Source organism: Leptosomus discolor, chromosome 6 (genome assembly GCF_034619465.1).
Source record: "Leptosomus discolor isolate bLepDis1 chromosome 6, bLepDis1.hap2, whole genome shotgun sequence".
NCBI classification, from domain to species: Eukaryota; Metazoa; Chordata; class Aves; order Leptosomiformes; family Leptosomidae; genus Leptosomus; species Leptosomus discolor.
In genome coordinates, this window is record NC_141396.1 from 38,106,471 (window position 1) to 38,118,841 (window position 12,371).

At 46.1% G+C, this 12,371-nt stretch overlaps 1 protein-coding gene across 1 annotated transcript in view; it reads right to left on the bottom strand.

The window, feature by feature from the left end:
- Nucleotides 1–1,364: 1,364 nt before the first annotated feature.
- The window catches only part of MICU1 (mitochondrial calcium uptake 1), a 98,085-nt gene continuing 87,078 nt past the window's right edge, over nt 1,365–12,371 (bottom strand). Inside the window, exons 11-13 of the mRNA XM_086466357.1 lie at nt 12,223–12,331; nt 4,353–4,442; nt 1,365–2,294 (exon numbers count right to left, since the gene is read on the bottom strand). Of these exons, the coding sequence (XP_086322483.1) occupies nt 2,134–2,294; nt 4,353–4,442; nt 12,223–12,331 (360 nt within the window). The 3' untranslated portion in view covers nt 1,365–2,133. The remainder of the gene's footprint in view (nt 2,295–4,352; nt 4,443–12,222; nt 12,332–12,371) is intronic.

A 12,371-nucleotide genomic window follows, 5' to 3' on the forward strand; every position in this document is an offset into this window, starting at 1 on the left:
CCAGATCCCTCTGGATCCGGCTCCTCATCCATCCCCCGGTGGAGCTTCGTGCACTCCAGCTGGTCATTCACATAGAGGGTGATACCTTCTCCTGCCTGTCCTTCCTAAGAGCCTGTACCCTTCCTTTCCAACACTCCAATCACAGGAGCCATTCCACCATGGCTCTGTGATGCCAAGAAGATCACAGCCCTGCAGGTGTGCACTAGTCCCTGCAAATAAAGGCCATTATGAAGGAAAAGCATGACTGGGGACACACAGCACAGAGCCCAGGAACATATTTAAGCAATGGCTGAAACCCCTGTGTCAGCATGGGGATGTCAGGGAGGCACATCCTGCTCTTGAGCCTTCAGGGTTTCCTTGCCCTCCCATCGCTGCCTTGGCACCACAAACCCCTACGTTTAGGGCTGCCTGTCTAAGGGAGGCGAAAAGGCAACCCCCAGTGCCTTGCTCTCAGAGGGGAGGTTGGGATGGGAGGATAAAACTCCTTCAGGAGTTTTTGTCAGGTAAAACCCCTTCTCCTTTTAAAGTTCCTTGCCTTTTACACAGCTCCTTGCACCAGGGACTGTGCCTGGACAGTGCTGAAGGGAGGAGATGCTCGCACAAGAGCAGCGCTAATGAGGGACAAGGCTGCTCTTAGGGGAAATGGTGCTCTGCAATTAAGACTTGGCATGCATTGATCTCAGCTTTCACAGCAGAGGCTGGTTGATAGATCCAGTCCCACAGGGGATGCAACAGGCTTAATTTTGTTCCAAAAGAGAGAATTTTGAGACAGGTGACACTTCTGCAGAGGCTCCACAGCTGCTTGTGGGGAGCAGGCAGGACAGGCAGGAAGAAGAACCACCATCCCTGTGGACAGGACTGGCAAAACCTGCACCCCAGCATCCTCGCTGCTGGATGTAACGTGTGACAGCACAGGGACCAACATCTGAACGCAGCGTGCTACTGGCAGGCAAACTATAGGAGAGGAGAAAAAGGAGATGACAGTAGATGGAGTGATCCCCAATAGCAGGATCAATATCCCAGTGTGAAAATATTCATGAAGGGTTTTATTCCCTCAGAGAAAGCCTGGAGCTTGTGGCTGGTCCTTTAAACACCCGCAGAGAGTGCTCCTCTCTGCAATGAGCAGGCTGTAGCATTTGGGCCACCCCAAATGGGACCGCTTGCCTGGGGCTGGCTGGCAACGTAGGACAGCAAACACAGTAGCTCTGGCCTTTCCAGCACTGAATTCTGGGCTTTGTCTTTCCAGCTCCAGAAAGTCATCATGTTTTTATCTCCCCCTTCCAAAATGCCCCATCTCTGGTGACTCGCCTCTGGCCTTAGGTGAAGACCTGAAGCAAGGGAAAGGGATGATCCACGAGCCGTGGTGTTGTGAGCAACATCTTTATACGATACTTTACAGCACTTGGCAAATAACATCTTTCAGCCTGCTCCCGTTACAGAATGGCAGTTCCCCATGGAGAGGGCTCCCCATTACAAAAAAATAATTAGAGACCTCCTGCAGCAGGTTGCTTATGCAAGGCAGGACGGGCAGGAGAGCCAGTTGCTCCACTACTTTTAACTGCTCTTACACCAGAGGCAGCACCTCAGCTCAAACAGCTGCTCTGTGGTTGCTGCTGTCCCCTCACCCCCCGACAGTCTGGGGGAGCACGGAGCATTTGGCCGACTGAAATCCTGGGCTACTCTCAGCACCTGGCTGCTCCAGACTCTGCTCCTAGGTCCCACCAGTAGGATCTATCCAGGAATCCCATGGCTTCTTTCTTAGGAGCAATCCAAGAATTAAAATAAACCTGATGCCACTTTGTTGTAATGTTAAAGTGATTTGGGTGCAGCCCCACTAGCTCACTCGATGCCCAGCTCTGCAGGAAGGGTGCATCATGAAGCGAGGTGGCAGCACTAAGAAAAGTTCTTTTGTTTTTCCTGAGAGGGGAATACTAAGAGGCCAGTGGCAAGCAGAAGCTGTAAATACAACAGGCTTTGATTTCCAATTTCGATTTACAAACATCTCCTGTTATGAACAGTCTGGGCTCGCCAGAGCCTGGTGCCACCCTGCAGGTGTCCACAGCAGCAGTGCTCACCCGCAGGTGATGGTGGCAGGGCTGAGACAGGGAAGCTGAGTGCTCCTGCCCAACCTCGCTATGGCTTGGGCATGGTGAAGTCCCATGCTGTCTCCTGGGCGCACTTCCACATCGCCCGCATGAGTCGCGTGAAGCCCATGTCCTTGGGCTTCTCCAAGCCTCTCATAAGACGCTGTTTCATTATGGCAACAAACTCCTTGTTGCTCAGCTCGCCATTCCCTGCGAGAAGAAAAAATAGTAATATTAGAAACACTAAAATCCACCAACCACCTCCTCCCTGCATGCACTGACATTAAAAGGGCAGCAGCCACAAGTGTCATTTCTTGCAGAGACTGAGATCATGTTTGGCTTCAACCTCCCAAAATATCCTGCTGAGCAAGGGTTGGTGAACCACAGCATTTAAATCCCAAGCCTACGGATGCTGCCCTGCTTGGCCTGGCACTGCCATGTCTTGCAGGACCTGGAAGACAGAAAAGCAAATGCAAAAAACACGCCCATACACCTGCAGGGAACTCTCCACTTTAAGTGATTTAGGAAATTACAGGAGCATAGGGTAACAGAGCACAGATTTTTCTTAATGGCATAGAAGGCAAGATTCATTAAAGTAATCTAGTGAGGTTATTGAGAATTATGTCAACTAAATTTATGTTAAAAATAAGACTATAGTGAATTGGGGCAAATTTTATTCCATAGTTGTGTAACCACCAAATTAAAACCTCAGGGATTAACCACCAAATTAAAACCTCGGGGATTTTTATTTAGGGTGTTGGTTGATTGGAGGGGACAGCAGCAAGCCATGGCGTGACTGACAGCCTTGATGCCTGTCCGCTGAGGGGCTGATGCCTTCTACCACAATGCCATACGTATCCCATTGCCTGTTTTTCTCCCCTCCCTCCAGCACACACCAATAGCACTGATTTTAGCTTCTGGGGAGCAGCACAGGAAAGCAACCCACCTTTGGGCACAGAAGAAATATGAGGTATGTCAGCCCTGAAGAAACAAACCCACCAGTGTCATTGGTTCCCCAGATCAAAGGAGAGTGAGTCTCTCTGGCTGATATGGGGAACCTCATTGTTATATTACATAAATGAGTTTCTTTGAGAGATTTTTTTCCTGCCTTACATCCAAATGCAAATCTGGGCAGCAAAATTCCAGCAAACTATTAAGGGATGAGTAAATTCCCTCTGGTACTGCAGGTTTTTGATGCGTGCATCGTAACGTCTATAAACACCGATGGAATGAAAACACACACACACACACACACAAAAGTCTGTGCCTGCTTCTCCACTTGATTCCTTCCTTACAGGGACTCCTCTGGCAACCACAGTCTTTCCCCCAAAGGTTTGCTATCAAAGTATTTAGCAGATTCTCCTACGAGAGGATGCAAACAGAATATTCAGCTATGCTTCAGTTCACTATAATCTCCAGCCTGATCATCTGGCTTGTGGATTGTATCAGAAAGTGGCACTGAAGCACAGAGAAAAATAAAACAAGAGATGCAACCTTAGAAAGGTGCAAAGAAGCAGGTGGGGCTGAAACCAAGAGGGACAACAAGAATAAAATAATTAAAGATCTTGTTTTCATGTTCATATTTCTATCAGAAAGCAAACAACTGTCTATTCATGCATCACTGCTGCCACTTCAAGCTGCCAGAACCTGGTGACTGCACTGGAGAAGCAGGGCACCAGCAAGGTCTCTGGTTTTGGCTTGACAGTTTTGGGAAAATGCAGAATTTTGCTGCTTCCCAAGTCTGAACTGCTGCCATCATCCCCCAGTTGCAAAGACTCCACCTTCTCATTAAATCAACCCAAGAGTGCTTCAGTGTGGCAACAAGCTACCCCAAAGCGCTCGCATCCTCTGTGGGCCAGCGAAGCAATGAGCTTCCCAGCAGGGCATAGAGCTGCTGTTAATTAATTAAGCTGATATTTATCCAGGACTTTGGAGACAAAGTACCAGATAGGCTCATTTCCAACACTGGAGCATGATAGCTCATTTTATTAAGCAAAATAGAGTTTTGTGGGGGAGGGGGAGAGAAAGCAGCTGTGTAGCAAGCTGTGCAGGCCGGACACTTGCATCCAGTGCTTTAAGATCAACATCTCAGAAGCTGGGTACCATCAGATACCCTTCCTAGAAGGGCAGGAGCATCCATGCAGATCCACGGCAGCATGGCGAGAAGAGCCAAGGCCATGGCAAGCTTTCATGGCTGGCAGTTTTCCCCCTGGATCGACCCTCACACAGCCTGGCTGAGAGGAATGGGGTGAGGCTGGGGGCACTCACCATCGCAGTCGAACAGCGCGAACACCACGTCGCACACGTGGTCAGAGAGCTCCACCTTGGCCACTGTCCTGGCCACTTGCTGCATTGTCACTGCAACAGAGGGAGGGCACAAGTTTAGCGAGATGTTGTGATCTGCCAGCTGCAGTGAACACAGGCAGGAGTGGAAGACTCTTGTTCCTCCGCAGAAAACTGGCTTTACAAAAACGTCATGTTCAAAGAGGCTTGAAATAAGCTTCGTCCCCAGCCCGTTCAACACATGCCTCAAAATCAGGTTCCTTGAAGCCTTTGTCTTCCTACTGCAACACTGCACAGGGTGTGGAGAGGCTGGTGGTGAGCACCAATGTGCTGATACCTATGTGTTCAAGATAAACATTAAAAACACTGAGATGAGATGTTTTTCCCCCCCTTTGGTTACAAAATCAGAGGAAGGGTCAGCACTGCAGCAAACACCCGGTGGGGAATGTCTCCTGAGGGGCTTGATCAACAAGGCAGTGCCTTGTGACAGTGTTGCAAAGATGATACTCCATGAACCAACTATTCCAACAGGCTAGGAATAATAAAAACTGGTTTTCCTGTTAAGCAACTCAGGGCCAATAATTGCAGAATGAACCCGTCCACCCTTTCCCCACAACAGGCTCGCAGTGAGCAGACAAGGTTAACCTTGCAATAAAATAGAGTTGTAATGAATTATTTCACTTCCCCAAGCCCAGAGTGGCAGCTGAGCTCATCGGCAAAGAAGCGAGCAGTAGTTTTATTCATGCCTCTTGAAAAGAGCAGTCTGCGGAGCTATCAGTCCGGCAGGGTTATGCAGCAGGTTTTGCGGCATAAAGGGAACCCCCCTCCGCCCCCCACTAGGCTGGTTTAGGTGTTTCCCTACATGTATTCGTGTGTGTCTGGCTGCCCTCTGGTCTCCCTTTGACAGCTGCTAATTGAAGGAAGGGAGGGGAGGTTGAGAGTAGCTCAGTTATCACCGTTTGTCAGGGCTGAAACACCCTGCTCCCTTCCAGATACCTGATAAAACAGAAGGGCTTTGCATGAACGTGAGCATATTTTATGTTAAATTGCTCCCCTACAAAGTCTGACCTGAGAAACCCCATCTGGAGAGACTGCACCGTGGCAGCGAGCCCACAGCAACTGGGATGAATGTTTAGCTGCAGAGCTCCCCTTCAGCAAGGCAAAAGAGGGAAGCGGCACAGATTGAAACAAACAAAAAAAAAGCCTCTGCTTTCATCCACAGCATTCTTCTGGCTTCATGCACTCTGGTCCCTTTGCAGACCTATTGGCCCTTCAGAAAATTTGAAGAATTATGTGTCAGAAAGGAAAAAATAAGCACCCAATCTATACCGTAACCAGATTAATTAGAAACGGCATACAGTTTCTAATAGGATTTTTTTTCCCATGAATTTCCGGATTACTAGTTCCTTCCACGCCATTTCTGCTCCCCTGAGTGAGGTTTGGCATTTTCAGGGAGGAATCCACAGCCACCATCCACTTTTCCCCTCTAAATTCCCTCCTTTTATTAATAATGCAAGAGAAAACAGAAATTAAGCAGAAGATGGATTAAAATAAATATTAAAAAACATAATCTCAAGTAGGCACCTGCTCTTTCCTTGGAATTATTCTTTTTGAGTTAAAATCCTTTCCTACATGAGAGAATTAGCTCTCTGTCTGCAGTTATTACTCATTTCAGTTCTGTCACTGTAAGTCAGGATACGGCTGCTGCTTCTGTGCATGTCCTGCTGGCAGCCACAGCCTGCTTTGGGGAAGGCAGGGGCAATGTAATCATTGAAGAAAGTTTGAATTAATTTTGTTCCCTAGCCTTACGCCCAAATTTTGCCAGCCTAGCCGTGGGGAGACCACATGTCTCTCCCAGCCCACCCACGCCAACCAGGCTGCAGAATATACCGTGCTGCAGCTCTCAAGAAAACCTGGATAGCAAAGGAAATGGGGGAATTCACGTTTTAAGCACATGGACAGCCACCACATCTATGCATCCCATTTAATTTTGGCTCTCTTCTGAATGCGCACAAATTAGCCAGAAAGATGCAACACGATCAAATGAATGAACTGCAACACAAGCAAGCGGGCGCATTAGATGGCAGCAGCCCTCCAAAAGGGCTTTAACGGTCCACCATTTAATTAGCTCACACTGACATCAAATGCTTCCAAATTAAATGACAAAGCTGCTTTTAGCTTTTCCCCTTGACCCGAGAGGGCAGGAAGGATGGCCAGCATCACACATACCCCAAACCAGAGGAGAGGGTGACTATAAATTGCACAGGTTTAATACAGGATTTATAGGTCCTCTTTAATCAAACTCCACTAACACGAAGTGGCAGCAAACACCACAGCAGAACAGTGGATGGCATAGTCCTTTTCATCAAGATAAACGTCCTGCCTCTGGATTTTGTATAGGTTTTGTAAAAATCACCTTTCTCCTCCCCAATTAGGTGATGCTCATTCCTTAAATACAGTCCTGGCTCCAGCCAGCTGCAAAACATATGCTATAACTCCTACCTGCCCCATGCGCTGCTGGGGGACTTCAGTAATATGTGTAAAGCTCAAGGAAAAAGAAGAGGTTTAGGTAAAAAAGTTTATCTAAACTTATTTCTCAACTTATTTTTTTTACCCAGAAAGTCCTTCTGCTGGGGAGGCACTTAAAACACCTCAGCTTTGGCCACAGCACAGGTTTTAAGTACTGTAAGCTGTCTCTTACCCGAGACCCAGACCTTCAGACAGCAAAAGCAAATCTGTATTTCCTCAGATAGCAACACTGAATTTAATTTAACTCCTTTTAAATGTAAATCTTCTTTAAAGGTGCTCAACACCAAGCTTTGATACCATCCTCTCCTGGTGCCCCAGGTACCTTACTGAAGAAGTTATTTGCTATAGTCTTATATGGAAAAAAAAGTTAGAATGATTTCTTTAATTACAAGTCATGCTTTTCTGCTGAGTTTTTACCTCCTCCCATCTCTACAGGGTGTCGCCTGATCCCTCCCTCCTCTTCCACGCGCGCACATTTATTTTTCACAGCTGCAGTTTTACCAGCTGTAATTTGTACTTACTGCCTCCTCTCTTACTAATCCAACTGTGCAAATGTCGTCTCCATCACATTGTTCTTGCTTGATGCAAAAATTCTGCAAAAATGTTATTTCATAGGAGCTGTGTGACGGTGCTGTGCTCAGTAACGATTTTGTTGGGTTTTAAGGAATCATAAAGAAGGGGAATACAAAAAAAAACCCAATGGCAAACTCATTAAGTTTTTTAGGCTGTGGAAACTCTTTGTTTGCTTCAGACTACGAGGTATCTTGGTGAGGCAAATAAAATTTCGTTACCATTTTCCAAAATGAAACAGATGCTGTCTGGCGAAACATCTAAAAAAAAGCTTGTCCAGATTTGGGGATTTGGGATGGCTGCATCCATCTCAACACAGGAAAGCCTCCTGCATTTTATACCACCAAAAATTAGTTCCAAGTTTCTATCTTGAAAAGCTATGTGGCTCTTAAAATTTCAAGTGTTAGTGTCTCCCACTGGTTCCTTTAATGAATCATCTGAGTTATCTTACGGAAGTTCAGTGTCTGACACAGTTGTTACCTTTTTTTCACCCCCCTTCCCAAAACTGCACTGTGAGTAACGCCTCACCAAGTGCTTACAAACAGGGCTTTTCTATGGGCTAGAGCCTGGCCAGGTGGCAAACTTGACTTTTGGCCTCCATCTTGAGATTAATCACACATTTGGCTAAAATAATGGGCGTGTGAGCTGCTGCCTTCATTTCCTGAATGGCATCCAGGGTGACAGGAGCAGGGTTCCCTGCCCTGGGCAGTCCCAGGCAGCAGAGGCAGGACGTCTTTATTTTGGGCTCCCAGAAATCAGGCTACTTAGTCTCACATTGATATGCATGTTTCATTTTAAGCATCCCAGTTGGAAACGTTGGATGCTATCACTGACAACAGAGCTAGGAGAAAACCTATTTAGCTTTTTTCCAAACATTTGCATGTGTACGTATCAGAATATTCACCCAGAAGAGAGATGTACAAACCCTATGCAATCCTGTGGCACAGCACATTTTTCTTTTTCTTCTCAAAATGCGAGGCTGCAGCCCTGCAGCTGAGTAGAAGCTGTTTTGACACCAAAGGGAGCATGACGGAAAGTCATGGAGATCACAATTCTGGGGAAAAAAGAAGAGCTACCAGACCAAAGGCAGAGCCGACTCACTATTTATGTAATATTCACAGTCATAAGTAAGTAAAGAAAGGAGATAGCAACACAGAAAATGGTTTCTAAATTGAAAGCATCTTCCAGGGGCTGTTGATCTATGGAGAGCCTGTCTCAGGATTACCAAGCTGATTTCATAAAGCCTTGTGGACAGGCATCCTCTGCTGTGACAGAGCTTTGCCCAACAAGTCATTGCATTAATGCTCAGCAAACACTGCACCGTAATTGTGCAAGTACTAAAACCGAAGGGCAGGCGAGCTCCAGACCCCTCCTGCTTGAGGACACGCTGCCAAGCACTTCCACGGTCCCTCTCCATCAGGATGCATACATACACGCACACTCCAACACACTGGTGTGAGGGCAGCAACGGTGACATCCCGTGACCCTGACTTGCCTCTGCAGGACACCAGATTTCGTCATTCGACACTTCTCACAAATTATTGCAAAGAATCATCCAGGCTTTCTTACGTGCCCAGAGAGGCTGTGGCATCTCCAGCCTTGGAGATATCCAAAACCTGACTGGAAGCAGCCCTGGGAGAGCTGCTGTAGGTGACCCTGTTGGACTAGAGGGTCTCTAGAGATCCCTGCCAACCTCACCAACCCTACAGAAGTCCTCCCCACTGAATTACCAGCATTGACTACATGCCATTGTTCCAGAGGAGCGATCTGAGTTGTGCCTCCATGGGGCACCAACTTCTTTCATCTAGCTCTGAAGGCAGATGAAAGCAAGCAGCAATTCAATGACAAATATGTGCTGTGCTCAAAACTCACTTCTACTACCTTCCAAATTTCCTGTCAATCTACAGCCATTTCGAACTCCACACTTCAAATAAAACGGTCTTCCATTAACCCCTCCTGGGCTCCAGCCCCGCTCCGAGCAGTAGGCTCAGCCATCTCCCTTCACTTTGGCCCAGCTCTAGCAAAACGTATCTGTGCCTTGCCCTAAAGCACAAAGGAGTTACACCATGGCTCTCTGCCGGTGCCAGCAGAATGGCTGCTTGGAAAGTCTGGCTGCAGATGGTGCCAAAAAAAAGTGCAAATCACAGCCTGGCCTCGAAAGGGGAATAAGCAACGAATTCGGTTCCTGTCCTGCTGCCACCAGCTGTAAGCCCAAGCTGGGGAAGTTTTCTAAGTAATGCTTATGATTTAAGAGAATGATAGCTATTATGTTTCTTGTAAAATGAAAGATGGACTAACAAATAATCTGTGTGTTATTTTATGGGTCATTAAAATACAAGTTTATGACCCTTTTTAGAAAAAGAGGCTACTTGAATTCAACACAGAAAACAGGTTGTCAAGCTATGGCTGTTAGGTGTCATCCATTTTTTTTCCTCTTAAATTTTAAACTGCCCTTCTAAAATTATAATAACGTTTGCCGCATTAGGTTAGCGGCAATTTATTTGCTATACAAACTATCCTCTTCTTCCTCCCCATATGATGAGTAATTTTTACATTTATTGGTTTTTAATAAGCAACCTTGTGAAAGCTTGACTTTTGGAAGAGTACACCCTATTTATTGCTTATTTGATTTGTGGGTGCAATATCCAGACTCTGAGTGCATGCATATGGAAATGGGTAACGCGCAGACAATTTAGGCATGGGAGCACACAGATCCCTGCTGCAAACCCCAGGTGTATCGTTGCAGCTTGCTTTGCACGTTCGTTAGGACCACAGCAGGACGCTCTCTTTGTGCCTCCTGCCCAGAGCATATCTGGGTTGAGCAGCACAGGATGACGCAAGTGGTGATTCCTGTCAGCTACCAGACACACACAAAGAGATGATTTGCAGGACAATCCTCCTCTTCTACGTGAGCCCAAGGAAATCTCTCCCGACAGCTGGGACAGGGGTCTGGGGACAGCTGAGCCTGTGATCGGTTTGAAGCCATGCCCTGCACCTTACTCCAGCCAAATACTCCCAGCTCCATGGCTGTGGCTCCAGCACAAGCTCGTTAATCACACATAATTAAACAGCAATCACACTGATTTATCAACTGCACGTGCACTTAAACCCTCCACAAATACATGTTCCATGACAGGACAATTTTTAATTTGCTGTAGACACCAAATGAATTGGATTTGCTGGGCTCTTACCTCCTCGTGGGGCACTACAGAAAGGGCTCTGGGCAGCAGCAGCACATCTGGACTTCATATTTTTACTTTCAAGTGAAAGAAAATCCTATCAGGTTCTGGTAACTTTAAGTCTTAAAATAACGGTGATCTAAAACAATGAGTACAGATTATTTCCCCCAAGATATCAAAGTTGAGGGGGGCTGCTGACACACACAAGAAGCAATGCGACATGTTTGACTCCCTCTGTAATTCCACTGCCAAAGACCTATTAATGTCTTAATCTTCCCACAACAGCTACAGTCAGGAGAATTGCTTACTTCCCAAACATTTAATTTTGCAGCTGCCTAAGTACATTAGCTTTAACTTTATAGTAGACAAGAGTTTCCACTTGGCCTAAAAAACTCTTAATGAGTTTGCCATTAGGTTTTTTTGGTGTGTTTTTTTTTTTTTTTTAATATTTCCAGTCTGAGTGTTTTAAAAATAACAACTCTTAAAAAAAGATCTAGAAAAGAAAAGCACACAGTTGTGACAGATCCTGGCAGCAGAGCACTGGACTTTTTTTTCCTTTTTTTTTTTTTCTTAAACATATGGTATTTTTTCTTTTTTTTTTTTTTTTTTTTAAAAATAAGTATGTCAGATCTGAGAAGATACCTGATATGGATTAGCTCAGAAATCTGAAACACACAATGAGATGGAGAAGGATATGGATTGGTCTGATCGATAAACCACACTATTACCAAGCTCCCCAGGAAACAACAGCTCTGAGGTTTATTCAGCCAGCTCCTCTGCCCACATGCAGACTCTGGACTGTGTCTTATCTGAAGAGAACCTGCTCTGGATAGACTTTAATGCTTAGCCTGGGACCTCAGGGGGGTTCCAGTGCTCTCCCTCCTTACCTCCAGCACACCCAAGAGCTCTGAAGGTGCTTGCCATTACTTGGATTTCATATCACAAATGCAGCATCTGGCCAAACAGCTCTCATTTCTAGACAAAGCCTGTTGTTTTTAAGCAAAACTGAAACAAAACAAGGGTTGAACATTTCCTGCCACCAGCTCCACTGCTGGTTAGCGCCTCTGCTGTGTCAGAGAGACCTCTACAGAAGATACAGTTTGCAAGAATACTTCTTACAATGCTGCTTGTCTTTGCCAACAATAATTTTTCAAGTTCTTTATAAAAGGAGGAAAAAAAAAAGTCACTTCAGAAGACGGGGATGAAGAAATACAACTGGTGTGCCTGGGATCTGGTACCAGAGCCTGTGATACACTCACTAGGTCATCATCTTGTCTCTGCGCGCATCAGGCCTGAACAGGCCTGCTAAAGATAGCACCACTTCCTAATCTACGCAGGCTATACATTTCAGCCTTTTTTCCCCCTCTACATCTAACTGGGGAAGAATAAAACCTGAAATCCCTCTTTATCCATGGACGTAGCAAGTTCAGCCTCTCATTACAGGGAGGAACTGCGATTTTGGTACATTTTTAATCTGTCAGCCTGGGCTTGCTTGACATCTTCCCAACTCCGAAGACATGGTATGAGTCGTGTTCCCTCAAGCTTTCAGCACCTGTCTATCTCACAGGTTTTAATACCTTTATCAAGCGAAGCTCCAGCCATGTGGTAGAAGCTCAAAGCCGTGTCTACGTCATTTATGTTCTTCAGAAAAGTGAAGAAGCTCTCCACCTCCTCAAACGTCAGTCCCTAGGACAGAGAAAAGATGGTCTTAAGGTGATGGGAAAAG